We start from the raw sequence: 14,605 nt of genomic DNA on the forward strand, positions 1-14,605 counted from the left end.
AGAAGAAGGTAGAGGCTTGTGTAGAGGAAAAGACAAAAAAAAATTGGAAGAGCGCTGTAAACAACTAGAGGAAAGGGCAAACAAATTAGAAGAAAACAATAAAGTCCTGCAAGAAAACAATAAAGTCCAGGAAGAAAACAATAAAGTCCTGGAAGAAAACAATAAAGTACTGGAAGAAAACAATAAAGTACTGAAAGAAAATCATGAAAAAGCAATGAAACAAATAAAGGAAATAGTCCAAGACCTGAAAAGGGAAATTGAAAAAATAAAGAAGACACAAACAGAGGGAATGCTGGAAATAGAAAACCTGAGTAAAAGATCGGGAACTTCAGATGCAAGTATAACCAACAGAATGCAAGAGATGGAAGAGAGGATCTCTGGCATTGAAGATACAGTAGAAGAAATAGTTTCATCAGTCGAAGGAAACACTAAAGCCAACAAAGTCATGAACCAAAATGTCCAAGAAATTTGGGACACCATGAAAAGACCAAACCTACGAATTATAGGAATAGAAGAAGGTGAAGAATACCAACTCAAAGGTACAGAAAATATATACAACAAAATTATAGAAGAAAACTTTCCCAACTTAAAGAAGGAAATGCCTATGAAGATACAAGAAGCCTATAGAACACCAAACAGACTAGACCCCCAAAAAAGTCCCCTTGACACATAATAATTAAACAACTAAATGTACAGAATAAAGAAAGAATATTAAGAGCAGCAAAGGAAAAAGGCCAAGTGACCTATAATGGTAAACCCATCAGAATAACACCCGATTTCTCAATGGAGACTTTGAAAGCCAGAATATTTTGGGAATTTGAGCATAGTTTCTCATACCACTCTGTGTTGGATGAGGGCCCTGGCAATCTTATGGCTATCCTGAGAAAATTAAGAATTATAGTTAAGTCTTGACTGGAATAGTCTTTGAAGCTGCATTGTCTGATCCAATTGCCTTGAAGCCATTCTGGACGTTGGACCGTCTGAGACATGGTGTCATCAGAGACCTTTCAGGGGGTCTTGGCTGGTCAAACCTGATCCATCTTAACTGGAACAAATCCATAGTCTCTTTGTGGAAACAAAAGCAGAGCCCCCTTTCCAAAGCAACATATCCTTAGATACACATTTTGAAGTCCAGATACTATATACTATATATATATATATATATATATATATATATATATATATATATATGTTTAACTGAGCAGCTTTTACAATCAAATGTCTCTCTGCAGTTAAAAATCCCAAAGACCACACAATCCAGACTCTCTGTGTTATATCTACCTTTATGTGGCTTGTTTTTATATTACTTTCCTTTTTCTTTAAATACTTCATTTTTCAAAAATTTTTATTTCTTTATATAACTGCCTATATTCTTTTTCTTCTCTCTTTCAAGCCTACATACATTTTTACATACTCTGTAAACCATTAAAAGTCTTATTCCATCTAAATCTGCCTTATTATGAATCTATTACTTTATACTGTAGCATTAATAGGACTGAAATGGGAGCTTTGGTAGCTGGCTCTGCCCACCTCAGCTTTCCAACATGGCTGAACTATGTTTGCCACTGACTCTGTAAAACAGTGGTCTATGCCTCCATCAAAGCAGCATATATCCCAGAAACCATTTTTTATACTATCAAAAGCTAAATCCACCATACACCTCACTGCTTGGTTTGCAGGCGACACAGTACACAGTGGCAGGAATCTGCCATGCTGTAGCTCAGAGCTTGCCTGAGAGACACAACTAGGAAGCTGTTTTTAGCTGTTATAGAATCTTTTTTAAAGCTTTCTCAGGCTTTAGGTAGAAACTCTTGCCCCACATTTTGGTGCCATTTGCTCCTGAAAGTTTTCCTGCACCCCTCCCCCCCCCCCCCCGCCCACCGCCGGTTTGACAAATAAAACCTGTTTAGAACTGAATGTTCAAATAAATATCATTCTGTACACAGTATCCATTTTTTGCTCTCTAAGTTAGTTCCCATTCACTGCAAGAAGAATTTTCTCTGCTGATGGCTGAATTAGGCATTGATTTATATGTATATATGGGCATGCAATTAAGACTCATTTTATTTCTATGTTCCATTATCAGAAAATAGTATTTGGTTTTCCCCTAGAGCTGTGGGCCAATCTAGTCTCAGGTTCTTGGCCACCCTAGCTGTGTCAGACATGGGTATCATCTCATGGAGTAGGCATGAAATCCAATCAGAGAATAATCAATTACATTCACAACATTTGTGCTGCATTGCACTGGCATATCTCATAGGCATGTCACCATTGTAGTTCACAGCATTTGTAGCTAGGTTGATTATTGCCTTTCTCCTTCTAATAGAAAATATCTTCAGTAGCTATGAATGCCATTCAGTAGAGATTAAGCATCTAATTAAACACCAGATCAACTTCTTAATGTAATGTAGTATTCAGCATTATGGCCTTATCATCACTTTGTGGAAAGCACCAATAGCCTTGGCAATAAACTGAGATATTTGAGGGGATCCATGGAAATTCTGACTCCAAAGACTCTATTTGTGAGTCTTTATCCAGTAAAGCCCATCTTCCCCATACCCAGTTGTTTACTGATGGTGAACATTACAATAATTTGGAGACTGCTGCTGTAGGGATTTGAGGCCAAATAGAGAGTAGAACCACAGCTCTGAACCACCTGGCTTGTGCACCATACTTCCTTCATCTTTATGAAAACCAGACACAGACAGACTCATTTCTAAACATCTTATAAATGACCTAAAGTGGAAAACAGGAATCCCAGGCTCTAAAGCTCACAATAAAGAGGAAACCACAGAGGCTAGCAGGAAAGGCATATCCTCTTCCCCATATTAGGAAGGCACAGAGCTGAGAACCACCCTGAAATATTGTACAGATATCAAATGAGGCTGTGTCTCTGTGCTCCCCGAGCACAGTAGTATGTGGCAGTATCTGCAGTGTCCACATTGGCAATCTTTAGGAATACCTGGTTGTTGGAGGTGTCCTTGGATATTGTGAGCTGGCTCTTCAGGGATGGGTTGTAGTGCTTATCATCATTTCACCAAATGTTTGCCAGCCACTCCAGATTCTTCCCTGGTGGCTGACGGATCCAGCCTACACCCATACCAGAAGTGCTCAGTGGAAACCCAGAGAAAGAGCAGGTCAGACTGATGGTCTGTGAGGGCTGCAACAGTCCAGGGCCAGACTCCCTCAGGGTAACCTGGGACATGACATCTGTGGGGGAAAGAAAGCAGAGGGTAAGGTTGGAACAGGGTGAGCATATGAAAGTTCATCCCTTAGGGAGCCTTGGCACTCACATGCAGGGACAATCAGCAGCAGGAATGAGGAAGCAAGCCTGGCCATGGCTGTACACCAGTGAGTACCCAGGCCCAGCTTTGGCTTTTCAACTCTGGGTTGGGTGGATCCAGGAGAGATTTGCATTTCCTCACCAGGTGCTGACTCTCCTGGAGGACATAAGTTATAATCAGCAGGAGCCAGTCTGTGATGGGAGGCACAGAAACCCTCAGGAGAGGTCACATCTGTTCCCCATAAAGCGTAGCTAATACAAGACCAGGGTCCTCAGAGTAAAACACTTTGGATGAGTACTGTATAATTCTGAGAGATCCTCATTCTAACATGAAAGGTCTTTACTCTGTTCTCCCATCTGTGTTTCATTACCCTCTGTTTTTGCATGGAGGACACACAAAGAACTCAAAGATAAATTCTTTTCTTCTATTATCTTGATGCTCTGTGCCTGAGGTCAAAGAGGCTTCCTATGTGAGTCCTGTCAATACATACTTTCTTTCACACAGAAAGGTACAGAGACTGTAGACTTCTTATATAGTTTGAGAGTATCCTGTCACCAGGCTGGTAATCATTAACTCTATAATTGTTTGAAAAACTGTGACATTTTATTGATTTCACTAATCTGTCAATTTCCTGCCTCACATATTTGTGATTTTTATTTATTCAACAGCCAACGTCTTCACCTTTGTACTGCCCTCTACTTCTTTGGAAGAAAAATCATCTAAAACAAACAAATTACACTCAAGTATAAATTTAAGAGGAAATGGGCAGGTTAACTTAGTTAATGTTACTCAGAAAGACAGTCATGATTCACCAATGGCAAGTTCATCATAGTGTGATTTGTGCAGTCATCGCTTTGTTGTCTATGTCCTCATACAGCACATGGTTGTGGCACAAAATTAAGATCTCTTGAGAACCTTGATCAAACAGGAAGTGAAAAGACAGAATTTATATTCATATATATGAAACCCTCAAAAAATGTAAAAGGAAAATAGATTTCTTGTGCTAATGCCAAAGAAGAAAAGGATGAGGAGTAATAGAATACCTCTACATGTCTCCCTATCTCAGATGACCTTCATTCAAAAAATTGTTTTTGCTTTCAGATAATAACTGACTAATGGTTAAAGTGGTGGGTGTGGGTGGAAAAATGGTTGCAAATTCAAATCACCACTAGTGTGGAAATTTGAAAGTGACAGCTGAGGTCCTTGCTTCATGCTGGATGACTAGTAAACAGTAAATCTGCTGTGACCTGAGCCCTCAGAGATTTCTGAGAACCTTAATGGATTATAGTCATGTCCTTGTGCAATGAAATGTATCTGTTTCAGATGCTCCTTATCTATTTTGTCCATGTTCTGATATGATTCCTTCTCAAAGAACCTTTGTCTTTCCTGAAGGAAGAAAGCTGTGTGATTCTCTGCCTCAAAAAACACCTGACTTCACACCCATGGACTTCATCACAAGTGAATGTCCGGGCTTTACCACCACCAGCATTGTCTGCTGCTCTCAGCACAAATTTCTTTAAAATGGTGAAGATTTTCCAATGCATGGGGAAGCTGTTAGCTCGGTTCTATCATACCAGCACTCACGGCATTCATCACCCTCCTCAAAGACCATGAATAGAGGGTCTATGACTGTATCAGAGGTCTAAAACACAGATATTTTGCCTCCAACATTGACTTCTGCTCTGTTGCATTCACCTCTAGGGCTATATTGGAAAAGTTCCTAAATTTTGCCTCCTCCTTCACCAGCAGTCAGGCTGATATTCCACTGCCACAGGCTCACAGCTGTTGATGGCTGTAGGCAAAGTTTCTTAGTACCACCCAGCCCTGTGCTCTGAACAAATCTCTCCCACCCATGATTCCATTGACGCTAATAAAATGATTACTCAGAGGTTTATGTTAATTGCAAACTGTATGGACTATGGCTCCATCTTATATTAGCTAGTTCTTTCAACTTAAGTCAACGCACTACTATTAATAATCTATGTCTTGCCACGTGGCTTCTTGGCTTACAGGTACTTTCACATCTTCCTTCTTGGGTGGTTGGATGACTTATTCCCTCACTTTGCCTTTGTTATCTCTCTGTATCTCTCTTGGATTTCCCTCCTGGCTGTAAGCTTTCTTGCTATAGGCCCAAACAGATTTTTTTTATTATCCACTACAGTAACACACATTCACAGCATACAGAAAGACATCCCACAGCACTTCCCCTTTTCTGTCTAATCAAAAAGGATAGTTTTACTTTAATACAGTAAAATTATATGTAATAAAACAGTTATCAAGCAAGAATTACAGTTATAATATCTAGTCTACTAGTATTTAGCAAAATTAAAGAACATATTCTATCATCTATTATTTCTTTGTGAGTCTAAAGTTTTATATCTAACTTATCTTTCTATCATGACTAAGGAAATATATAATTATAGATATCTAGTCTACAAATCCATTGAAGACTCCAGAAGGTTATAATATTACCTAACTAAACAGGAAGTACATTGTAAGCAACTTCCAAAATTCTAGAAATGACAGAGACATCTGGCTGCCTAGACAGTCACCCAAAGTTCCTCTGAAACATTTGGGCATCCATTTTCAGCCTACAGGCCTAAAGTCTCTGGCAGACTTTTTAGTGAAGCAGGAAATTTGAAGGATTTTCTTGCCTATTGGCAAAGTTCATCAGTTGCTTTTTGCTGTGTCCTGAAGAATGTCTGGCAGTCTCCTCTGTGAAGCAGTAATCTGAAGGAACATTTCACAGTATTTTGTCAAAGTTCAGTGGCCATTTTTCTCATGGGTCCTGCATGTCCAGGTTACACAACAAACTGTCAAGCAGTTCAGACAAAAGCAGTTTCTTGCCCAAATGGCTAGTTTTGCCAAGAAGATAAACTCCATGAGTTTCTTCAGTGCCCATATCTTTGAAGCAATTGGTGCTGCCAGGAACAGAAGTGTATCATTGTCCAGAAAAGTCTAAGTTCATAAAACATTATAAATGTCATATTCTGTAGGTCTTTGAAGTTTGAAGATTACTTACCTAATTGAAATATATCTTTGTATACCTAAAAATCTTAATTAACATAATTTAAGTTTAATTATGATGGATGACTGACTACTAATCTGTATTTTTAATTATACATTACAATTTTAAATGAGTTGCAAAAACACAATACCTTTAACAAGAGTAGAAATATACATAGATTATAACAAAATTAATTTAAATTTGTATCAATAAACTGAAATCCATACCAATGTAAAATATTTTGAAATTAACTCCTTTTTTTGGATTAAAGTATATTCAATAATTGACACTTTTTATTCTATCTTTTCTATATCATACATCTCTATATCATATCCCCCTTTCTTCTTTTAGAAAGAGATTAATTATGATCAATTATAATTTGTAACCATGTTGTAATGTTACAATAACAATTTTAAGAGTTCAGTAACTAATGGGAACTCTATGGGATACATGTAGAACTGCAAAAGCTATCTCACTTAGCCAGATGTCCACATAGACTATAAATCTACATTCAGATCATTTCAGAACTAAACAATCTGCTCAAGTTATCTGTTGAGGTCAACCAGGAAACCCTAGACTATACCTTGATTTTTGAGAAAAAAAAAGGTGTAGGGGGGAATTTCTTCAGTATTTCAGTCCAAAAGTAACAGTATACTAACAAGCAAAGTTTTCTTTCATTGTCAACTCTTTCATTGTCAACATTCATAGAGTGAACTGCTTGCACTCATCTAGGGCTTTAACTTTCATTAGCACTTACATGCACAGTAGTTCACAGTTGGTGATGGGATAAGAGGCAAGGGTGACACTGGTTCAACTCTGGGGTCTTTCACAGGAACATTGTCTGCTGTGTTCTGCTGAGTGTCCACTTCTGTTTCACAAACCTCTGTTGAACCAGTCTGACACTTAGCGTGTAATGTTTCACCATCTGGCATGTTTGTAAGACTGGTAGATTTCCTTGGGAGCAGAAAGCTCAGCTAGACTCTTGCCAGCTTCCTCTGTTCCTACTTTCTTGAGAGGAACTATTTCATTTCCTTCCCCATCAGAGCCATGTTTTTGGTCCTTGGATGTCTCTTCTCTTCTTGAATTTCCCTTTGGTGGTGCTGATAGACTAGGCTGGAAGATCCTGTGCACACTTGCTTCTGTTTAGACCCTGGCTATCTCTAACAGGCACTAAGCCAACGTCAATAAGGACTTGCTCCTGCTGCACCATCTCACTCTGCATGCTCAACTTCTCCTTTGTATTCTCTTTTCAGAGAGAAGACCTTTTGATGATTGGCTTGACTTGAAGAGGTGACTCCATGACAGCAGGAGGCACCTTCTGAACAGATCTCCTGTGAGGAGGCCCTGTCTGAGCAACCTCTATCTAAGTATGGTCTAAAGGAAAAAGCAGCTCTTTCTGACAATGTCCCACCTGAGGAAACCCCACTGGAGGAGGTGACTCTATCCGAACAAGCTCCATGGGAGGATGCAGGTCTCCTTCTTATGGAAAGATAATGAATAGTGGCAAAGAGCCTGCAGTAATTTTGGGGGGATAGATTAACAACTGTTACTCCCAAAGCAAGAGAATAGAATTCATTGTATGGAACAAAAACAATCTCTGGAGTCCCCACACTGTACACTGATGCAAATAAATTAGAAAATGCATGATATAAAACAGGAGATTTAAGTAAAGTGGTCCAAAGTCCTTACAATTCTTTACAAAAATCAGAAGTGTATGCCATACTAATGGTACTAATAGACTTCACAGAACCTCTCAATATAGTTGCTGACTCTCAATATGCAGAGTTGTTTTACATATTGAAACTGCTGAATTTATTCTTGATAATACAGAATTAACTTCACTATTTATACAATTACAGGAAATCATCAGAAAAAGGGAACATCCTATATATATATATATAAAACACCCATCAGATCCCATACAGGTCTGCCAGGTCCTCTGGTACAAGACTATGATGAGATTGATCAGTTATTAGTAGGTCATGTGCTGCAGGCCTCAGAATTCCATAAGAAACAGCATGTAAATAGCAAAGGTTTGAATAAGAACTTTTCCATCACTTGGCAACAAGCCAAGGAAATCATTTAAAAAAGTGTCCTACTTTTCCTTCTATAACCAAACTCCATTACCTGAAGGAAGTAATCATAAAGGAAGTAATATACAAAGAAATGAAATTTGGCAGATGAATGTGTTTCAGTTTTGCAGAATTTGGAAAATAAAAATATGTACACCATAACATTGACACCTATTCAGGATTTCAATGGGTAACTTCTATGAGTTCTGAAAAGGCTGATTCTATAACTACACACCTTTTAGAAATTATGGCCATCATGGGAATATGTGTACAAATTAAGACTGAGAATGCTCCAGCATATGTCTCAAGTAAAATGAAACAGTTTTTTATTCTTTTTTTTCTTATTACAATATAAAGCATATTACAGATATACCACACAACCCCACAGGCCAAGCAGTCATAGAAAGATCTAATCAAACTTTACAGGATATGCTAAATAAGCAGAAAGAAGTATCAGTGACCCCTAGAGATAGATTACATAATGCTTTATTAACCTTGAATTTGTTTAGTGCTGATGAGAAAGTAACAACAGGGACATTGGACAAGATAAAAAAAATCTTCTGAGTTAAACCAAACTGTTTACTTCAAAGATGTGTTGACCTTGCAATGGAAACCAGGATACATCCTACATTGGGGAAGGAGTTTTGCTTTTGTTTCTGCAGGAGGAGAACAGCTATAGATACCAACACAACTAATAAAAATTTGATTTGAACAGGAGCAACCCCTTGATGAGGAGAGGTGATAGCTCAGGCACCAATGCAGCAATTCTACAAGTTGTAAGGAAAACTCAACAAACAACTGTTGGAGCAAAATTCTGTTTTTTGTCTTTTTAGGATAATAGGATTGCTCATCTTCAAGAAATCAAAAGGCCTTGGACATCCAGACATCTACAGCAGAAGAGAAGAACCTATTGGTATCAATATACTCTACAGGGCTATATCTCACTGCCTAACATCAATATGTCTTTAACTCTAGAAAAGTTGTGTTCCTAATTCAATTATAAATCAAGCCAGGCTTGGAGTTGGAATATGGTTCTCTCCTTCTCTAAACCTAAGCATATTCCTAAAGGAAAAAAGTAGGAGGTTCTGTCTCATATCAGAAGAGCCAACTGGTGTGGGACAGAAGAAAACCAGTAATCTAGGGACCATTGTTATCAAGATTCTATTTTTCTCCATGTTTATTCTTAATTTCTGATAATTCTTCCTCACATATCACATCACCCTAAAATTCAAACTTAACATTTTGATATTAATAATGCTCAAGTTTTTCACAGTGAAAAATAAGTCTTTCCAATAGCAAGCTCTGAAGTCTTCAAAAGGAAGATGGGGCCCCAAACAACAATTCTACCCAGTGCATAATGATGCCATTGTACCAAAAAACACCACTCAATGATCAGCTTTGGACTGCAAACTCTTCACGACAGTTCCAAGATGAGATGGCCCATCATATTAAATTTCTAGACAGAACCTCAGATAATCTTACACTTACTTTGAGACTGGCTACAAATATTACAGCTTGCTTTATTGAGACTTAACCATTTAGCTTTCTTATAGGATGGCACAAAGATACCATCTACCCCTAAACAACAGGAAACAATTTTAAGAAAATGATGCCCCATCTCCCAGAAAGTTTTATTTTCTCAGGGTTATGAATAAATTGTTAGGATTAGGGGTGGAACAATATAATTTAGACTCAGGATTCTCATTTGGAAAAGAAAAAAGGAATAGATGGCTATAGGATATTAAGGTAGATTATTGTATCTACTAGTACACTAATTTAGCAAACTATCAACCTCAAATAGTTTGCACGGATATGGATTCTTGTATATTGCTACAAATGTAAACTATTTTCCTATTTCTAATTAGAGATAATTTGTATATTGATACAAATTCCAAACTATAAATTTCATGTTGTACATATGTTTCTACTCCTATTTGAAGTATTTTGCATATTGATACAAATAAAAATTATATGTCATACTGTATGTATGTTCTACCTCTGTTTAGGATATTTTGTATACTGATACATATAAAGGATATTATTATCATATTGCACTATCCATTTCTACCTCCATTTAAGATATTTTGTATATTGTCACAATTTGGAAGTCATTGTCCTTATACTGTATATCTCTTTACAGACTTTTTACCTTGATACGTGAAGCCTTAGTCCTTAGGTTATTTAGGTAGATAAGAGTTACAGATTAATAGCAATCCATACTTGTCATAACTACAGTTATGTAAGCTAGGTTTTCCAGATTTACATACACATATGTCAGATGGATATGTAATCTTCAAACATATCATAGACCTAGAGAATATGGCATTTAAATGTCTTGATAACTTAGAATTCTACTGATGTGAGACACTGTTGCTCCTGGGAGCAGTGATCTACTCCTGAAAGAATGTTGGGCTTCTAAGATACTCCATTTGGTAGTTGGTCTTCTTCTTAGCATAAAATGGCTTGCTGGGCAAAGAGCTGTCCTTGCCTTGACTCCGAAAAGTATGCATTCTGTCCTTTCCTGATGAGCAGGACACAAGGAAAAGTGACTACTGAACCTTGCCAAGACAGGGTAAGATGGTCTTTCAAAATTCCCGAGTCTGAAAATGGTCCATCAGATATTCTAGGCCTGTAGCAAAAAATGGATGCCCCAGTAGTGCTGAGAAACTTTAGGTGACTGTCCAGGCTGCTAGCTGTCTGTCAATTCTTGCAAATTTTCGGAATTTGCTTACTTGGTGTTTTTTAAAGGTAACATTATTTTCCTTCTCAGATCTATGATGAGGTTGAAGATTAGACAGTTACTGTTATAATCCTCTCATACCTTAGTTAAGAACAATTTAGGCACAAAAGTTAGATTTTTCAGGATACGACGGCTATTGAAGAAAGTTCTGTAACATGTCATTTACCTATGATCTGGACGTTTCTGGATTTCAGTATGTGTCTCTTGTTTGATGTTGCTCTTGCTGGTTGTATTTCTGTTTTTGTTCATGAAACTACCTCTCCCCTCTCCTGGACAATACTTGATAATCATTCCTACTGTATATAGGTTTGTATTAGGTTAGGACGTTCTTATTTAGACAAAAGGGGGAGATGTAGGGGACACCTATTCTATCTATGACCTTCAAGTATCAGCATCTATAGCGTGGCCTCCAGGGCAACCTAAAAACCTGAAGAGCACATGCGCCTCCTTTTGTTTGCCCTCATGGATGTGGATGGTGGGGACTGACTCAGGCAGCAGAGAAGGGCATGGGGCAGACTATCAGCCTCTCAGGACCCTACAACAGAATCAACTAATCTTGTTTTGTGAGTTGTTCTCCATAAAATAATTTCTAAATAAATAATTCCTTCATCATTTTTCTGTGAATTATTCCATAACACTGTTCTATAGAAACAGTTACATTATTACATTTAATCCTGTGGAAATAGCTTAGGCTATCACTATAATATCACCAAAGAAAAGGAAGTCTCAGAAAAAAAAGACTTCCTATGAAATTTCTAGCATCTTTTTTTCATACTTCCCTTCTTTATGTTAATATATAAATTGATCCTTTCCCACAAAGGCCTTAAAGAAGGTTCTCAGGCAGGACAATTACTGATTATATATCCAGTCATTAGAGAAGTATGACAAATTCTACCCATAGACCACAACTCCCCATTCTACATATAGAAAGGTCTCAAAAATAATGTTATTGAAAATGAGGTTGAGAGTCATTTCCCTACAAGAATAATAGATGTTTTGGCAAATCTGTATGACATAATACCCATAGCCTGACAAGCCATTATGAAAACAATTTTCATTACCCCTCAGTTTAGCCTGTGGCTTCAGTAATGCACTGATCAATGTTTGTTCACTGTTGCTCATAATCAAAGGCAGGAACCCATATAAATATTAATTATCATGAAACTATCAGAGAAGAAATCTTCCAAACAGTGGCCCAACTGCTTGCCAGTCCTCAAATGGTAAAAAACCAAAGCAGCCAACCTGCTATAAGGGCTTGGAATAAAGCTCCTGATATTAATAACCCACAGGTATCTTTCCCACTATAGACAGAAATCTACAGAGCCCCTAGTGACTTTGTCCATCATCTGCAACAAGCTATATAACAGCAGACAAATAATAAAGAAGCTTTGTACACCTTGTTTCTTTCATCTGCTTATTAATATGCAAATTTTAACTTACAAAGATTCATTCTGAAGTTGCTAATACCTCTCATACTACTGCTTATTTGATATAAGCATCCCAAAATGATGGCATAGAGGAGCATAGGTCTCAGATTCTGGATGTGTCCTCGTGGTTTCCTATGCATTTCAAATGTGGAGGGAAAGGGCCATTTACAGGAATAATATAAACTAAATCTTGATAATCATCCTCAGAATAGTAAACCTCTCTCTAAAATTGCTGCAAAATGTAAAATAGGTTTTCACTGGTCCAGTCTGTGTGGATCCAGAAGTGGTGACAAAGAGAATGGGATTTCTCAGGAAACAGGGGAATGAGCACCCAGGGCTGCTGATGACAGGATCAGTCTCTACATTCCCAGCTTGGAATACACTGCTTTTCCCAGTGCTATCTGAGCAGGAGCCCAGCTTGCTGTCAAAGTTTCAAATTCCACAGCCTTGGGACTCTACAACATGACACTCAGCTATGTCTATAATCCTAAAACAGTAAGAGATTTGATTATTATTTCCAAAAGCAATTCATGATCAGATGTATCAATAACTAAAGAGGCAATATTGGATTTCATAGAAAAGGCTAAAGCACTAACCCTTAAATCTATGGAGAGCCCTTCCAAGAAACTGCATTTGCTTGTTTTGAGAAACCAAATTGGACTATGAAAGGAGCCTGTTTGTGCACACGCTGTTGATTTGTCTTTTACTGGCCTGATTCATATTGTTGCTTATTCCCAACTACTCCAGCAACAGTTCCAGTCCCTTATATTTAAGAAATATTTTTATCATAATGTGTTGTCAAAGTTTGTCCTATTTTACTTTATTAAAAAGAAATCATGTCAATGGAGGTGGTCACTGCTAACCAGCTGGTCAAAGTATAGTGGTGTACTCTAGGGGCATCCTGAGTCAGCATCACTTTATTCCCAGCATTTTCCCTTTTGAAGAGCTGGCAAAAACCCTGTAAGACTGTGAAATGACAGACAAACAGACACTCAGAATGATTATTTCTGAGGAAGATTCCAGGCTGATCTTCTCTGTCATCTCAGGTATAGATCAGCTCCCTGCTCCTGCAGGGTTTCAGGATGTGGTTGCAGCACTGTGTGTCTCATGCAGAGTAATAGACCGCAGAGTCCTCAGATGTCAGGCTCCTGAGCTCCATGTAGGCTGTGCTGGAGGATTTGTCTTCAGTCAGTTTTGCCTTGCACTGGAAATTCTGAGCATAGTTAGTATTACCAGTCCAAGGATAAATGTATCCAATCCACTCTAGGCCCTGTCCAGGCCTCTGACTCACCCAGTGCATTTCATAATTAGTGAAGGTGTAGCCAGAAGTTTTGCAGGACAACTTCACTGTGTCCCCAGGTTTCCTCAGCTCAGGACCAGACTGCTGCAACTGGACATGGGAGTGAACACCTGTGGAAAAAAAGGCAGAGCGGATGTCATTGTCACCTCAGTCCCTGTTCCTTCTTCAGGTTTGGAACTGGAAAGCCCCTTACCTGTAGTTACTGACAGGAGGAAGAGAATGATCCAGCTCCATCCCATGGTGAGGACCTGTGTGCTCAGTGACTGTGGAGAGGACACTGATCATATGCTGTTATGTGTTTTAGACATTCCTGTATTTACCACCACAGACTCAAGTAATTTGCATATTCATGATTAGAGTACTTCTTATATAAGTACCTAGTCCTACTAGAAGAGGAGGTAGAGGACTCCTGGGTTGGGAAGCATGATGCAGAGGAATAAGTCTGAATCCTCTCTCAGGAAATGCATAACACGATCTTTCCATGAGCCCTGTGCAGATGCTGAGGTTGTATCATCAGGACCTGAGGTCTCAGTAGATTTCAGGCCTGAGACATTTGCTTCACTTTGTAACCTGGTTGTCAGATTTATTTAGAAAAGGTGGTTGTGATGATGATGATGAGAATGATGATGATAATGAAGATGATGATGATGATGACAGTGATGGGAAATTTAAAACCTGCAAATTTGAAATTTACAGACTCCTCTCAGATATATGCAATTAATATTTGCCTTACCAAAAGATTATAAACTAAGAAGCTCACTCAAATGACCAAAAG

The 14,605-nt window shown here is 38.2% G+C and overlaps 1 pseudogene and 1 gene segment (V, D, J or C); both read right to left on the bottom strand.

The window, feature by feature from the left end:
- Positions 1 to 2,875: 2,875 nt before the first annotated feature.
- On the bottom strand, positions 2,876 to 3,339 carry LOC114686623 (annotated as a pseudogene).
- A 10,296-nt stretch (positions 3,340 to 13,635) lies between these two features.
- On the bottom strand, positions 13,636 to 14,107 carry LOC114686638. The segment is given in 2 exon segments: positions 13,636 to 13,940; positions 14,024 to 14,107. Coding segments are annotated over 2 exon segments (351 nt in total).
- Between the last annotated feature and the right edge of the window lie 498 nt (positions 14,108 to 14,605).

This window comes from Peromyscus leucopus, chromosome 14 (genome assembly GCF_004664715.2).
Source record: "Peromyscus leucopus breed LL Stock chromosome 14, UCI_PerLeu_2.1, whole genome shotgun sequence".
Lineage (NCBI taxonomy): Eukaryota > Metazoa > Chordata > Mammalia > Rodentia > Cricetidae > Peromyscus > Peromyscus leucopus.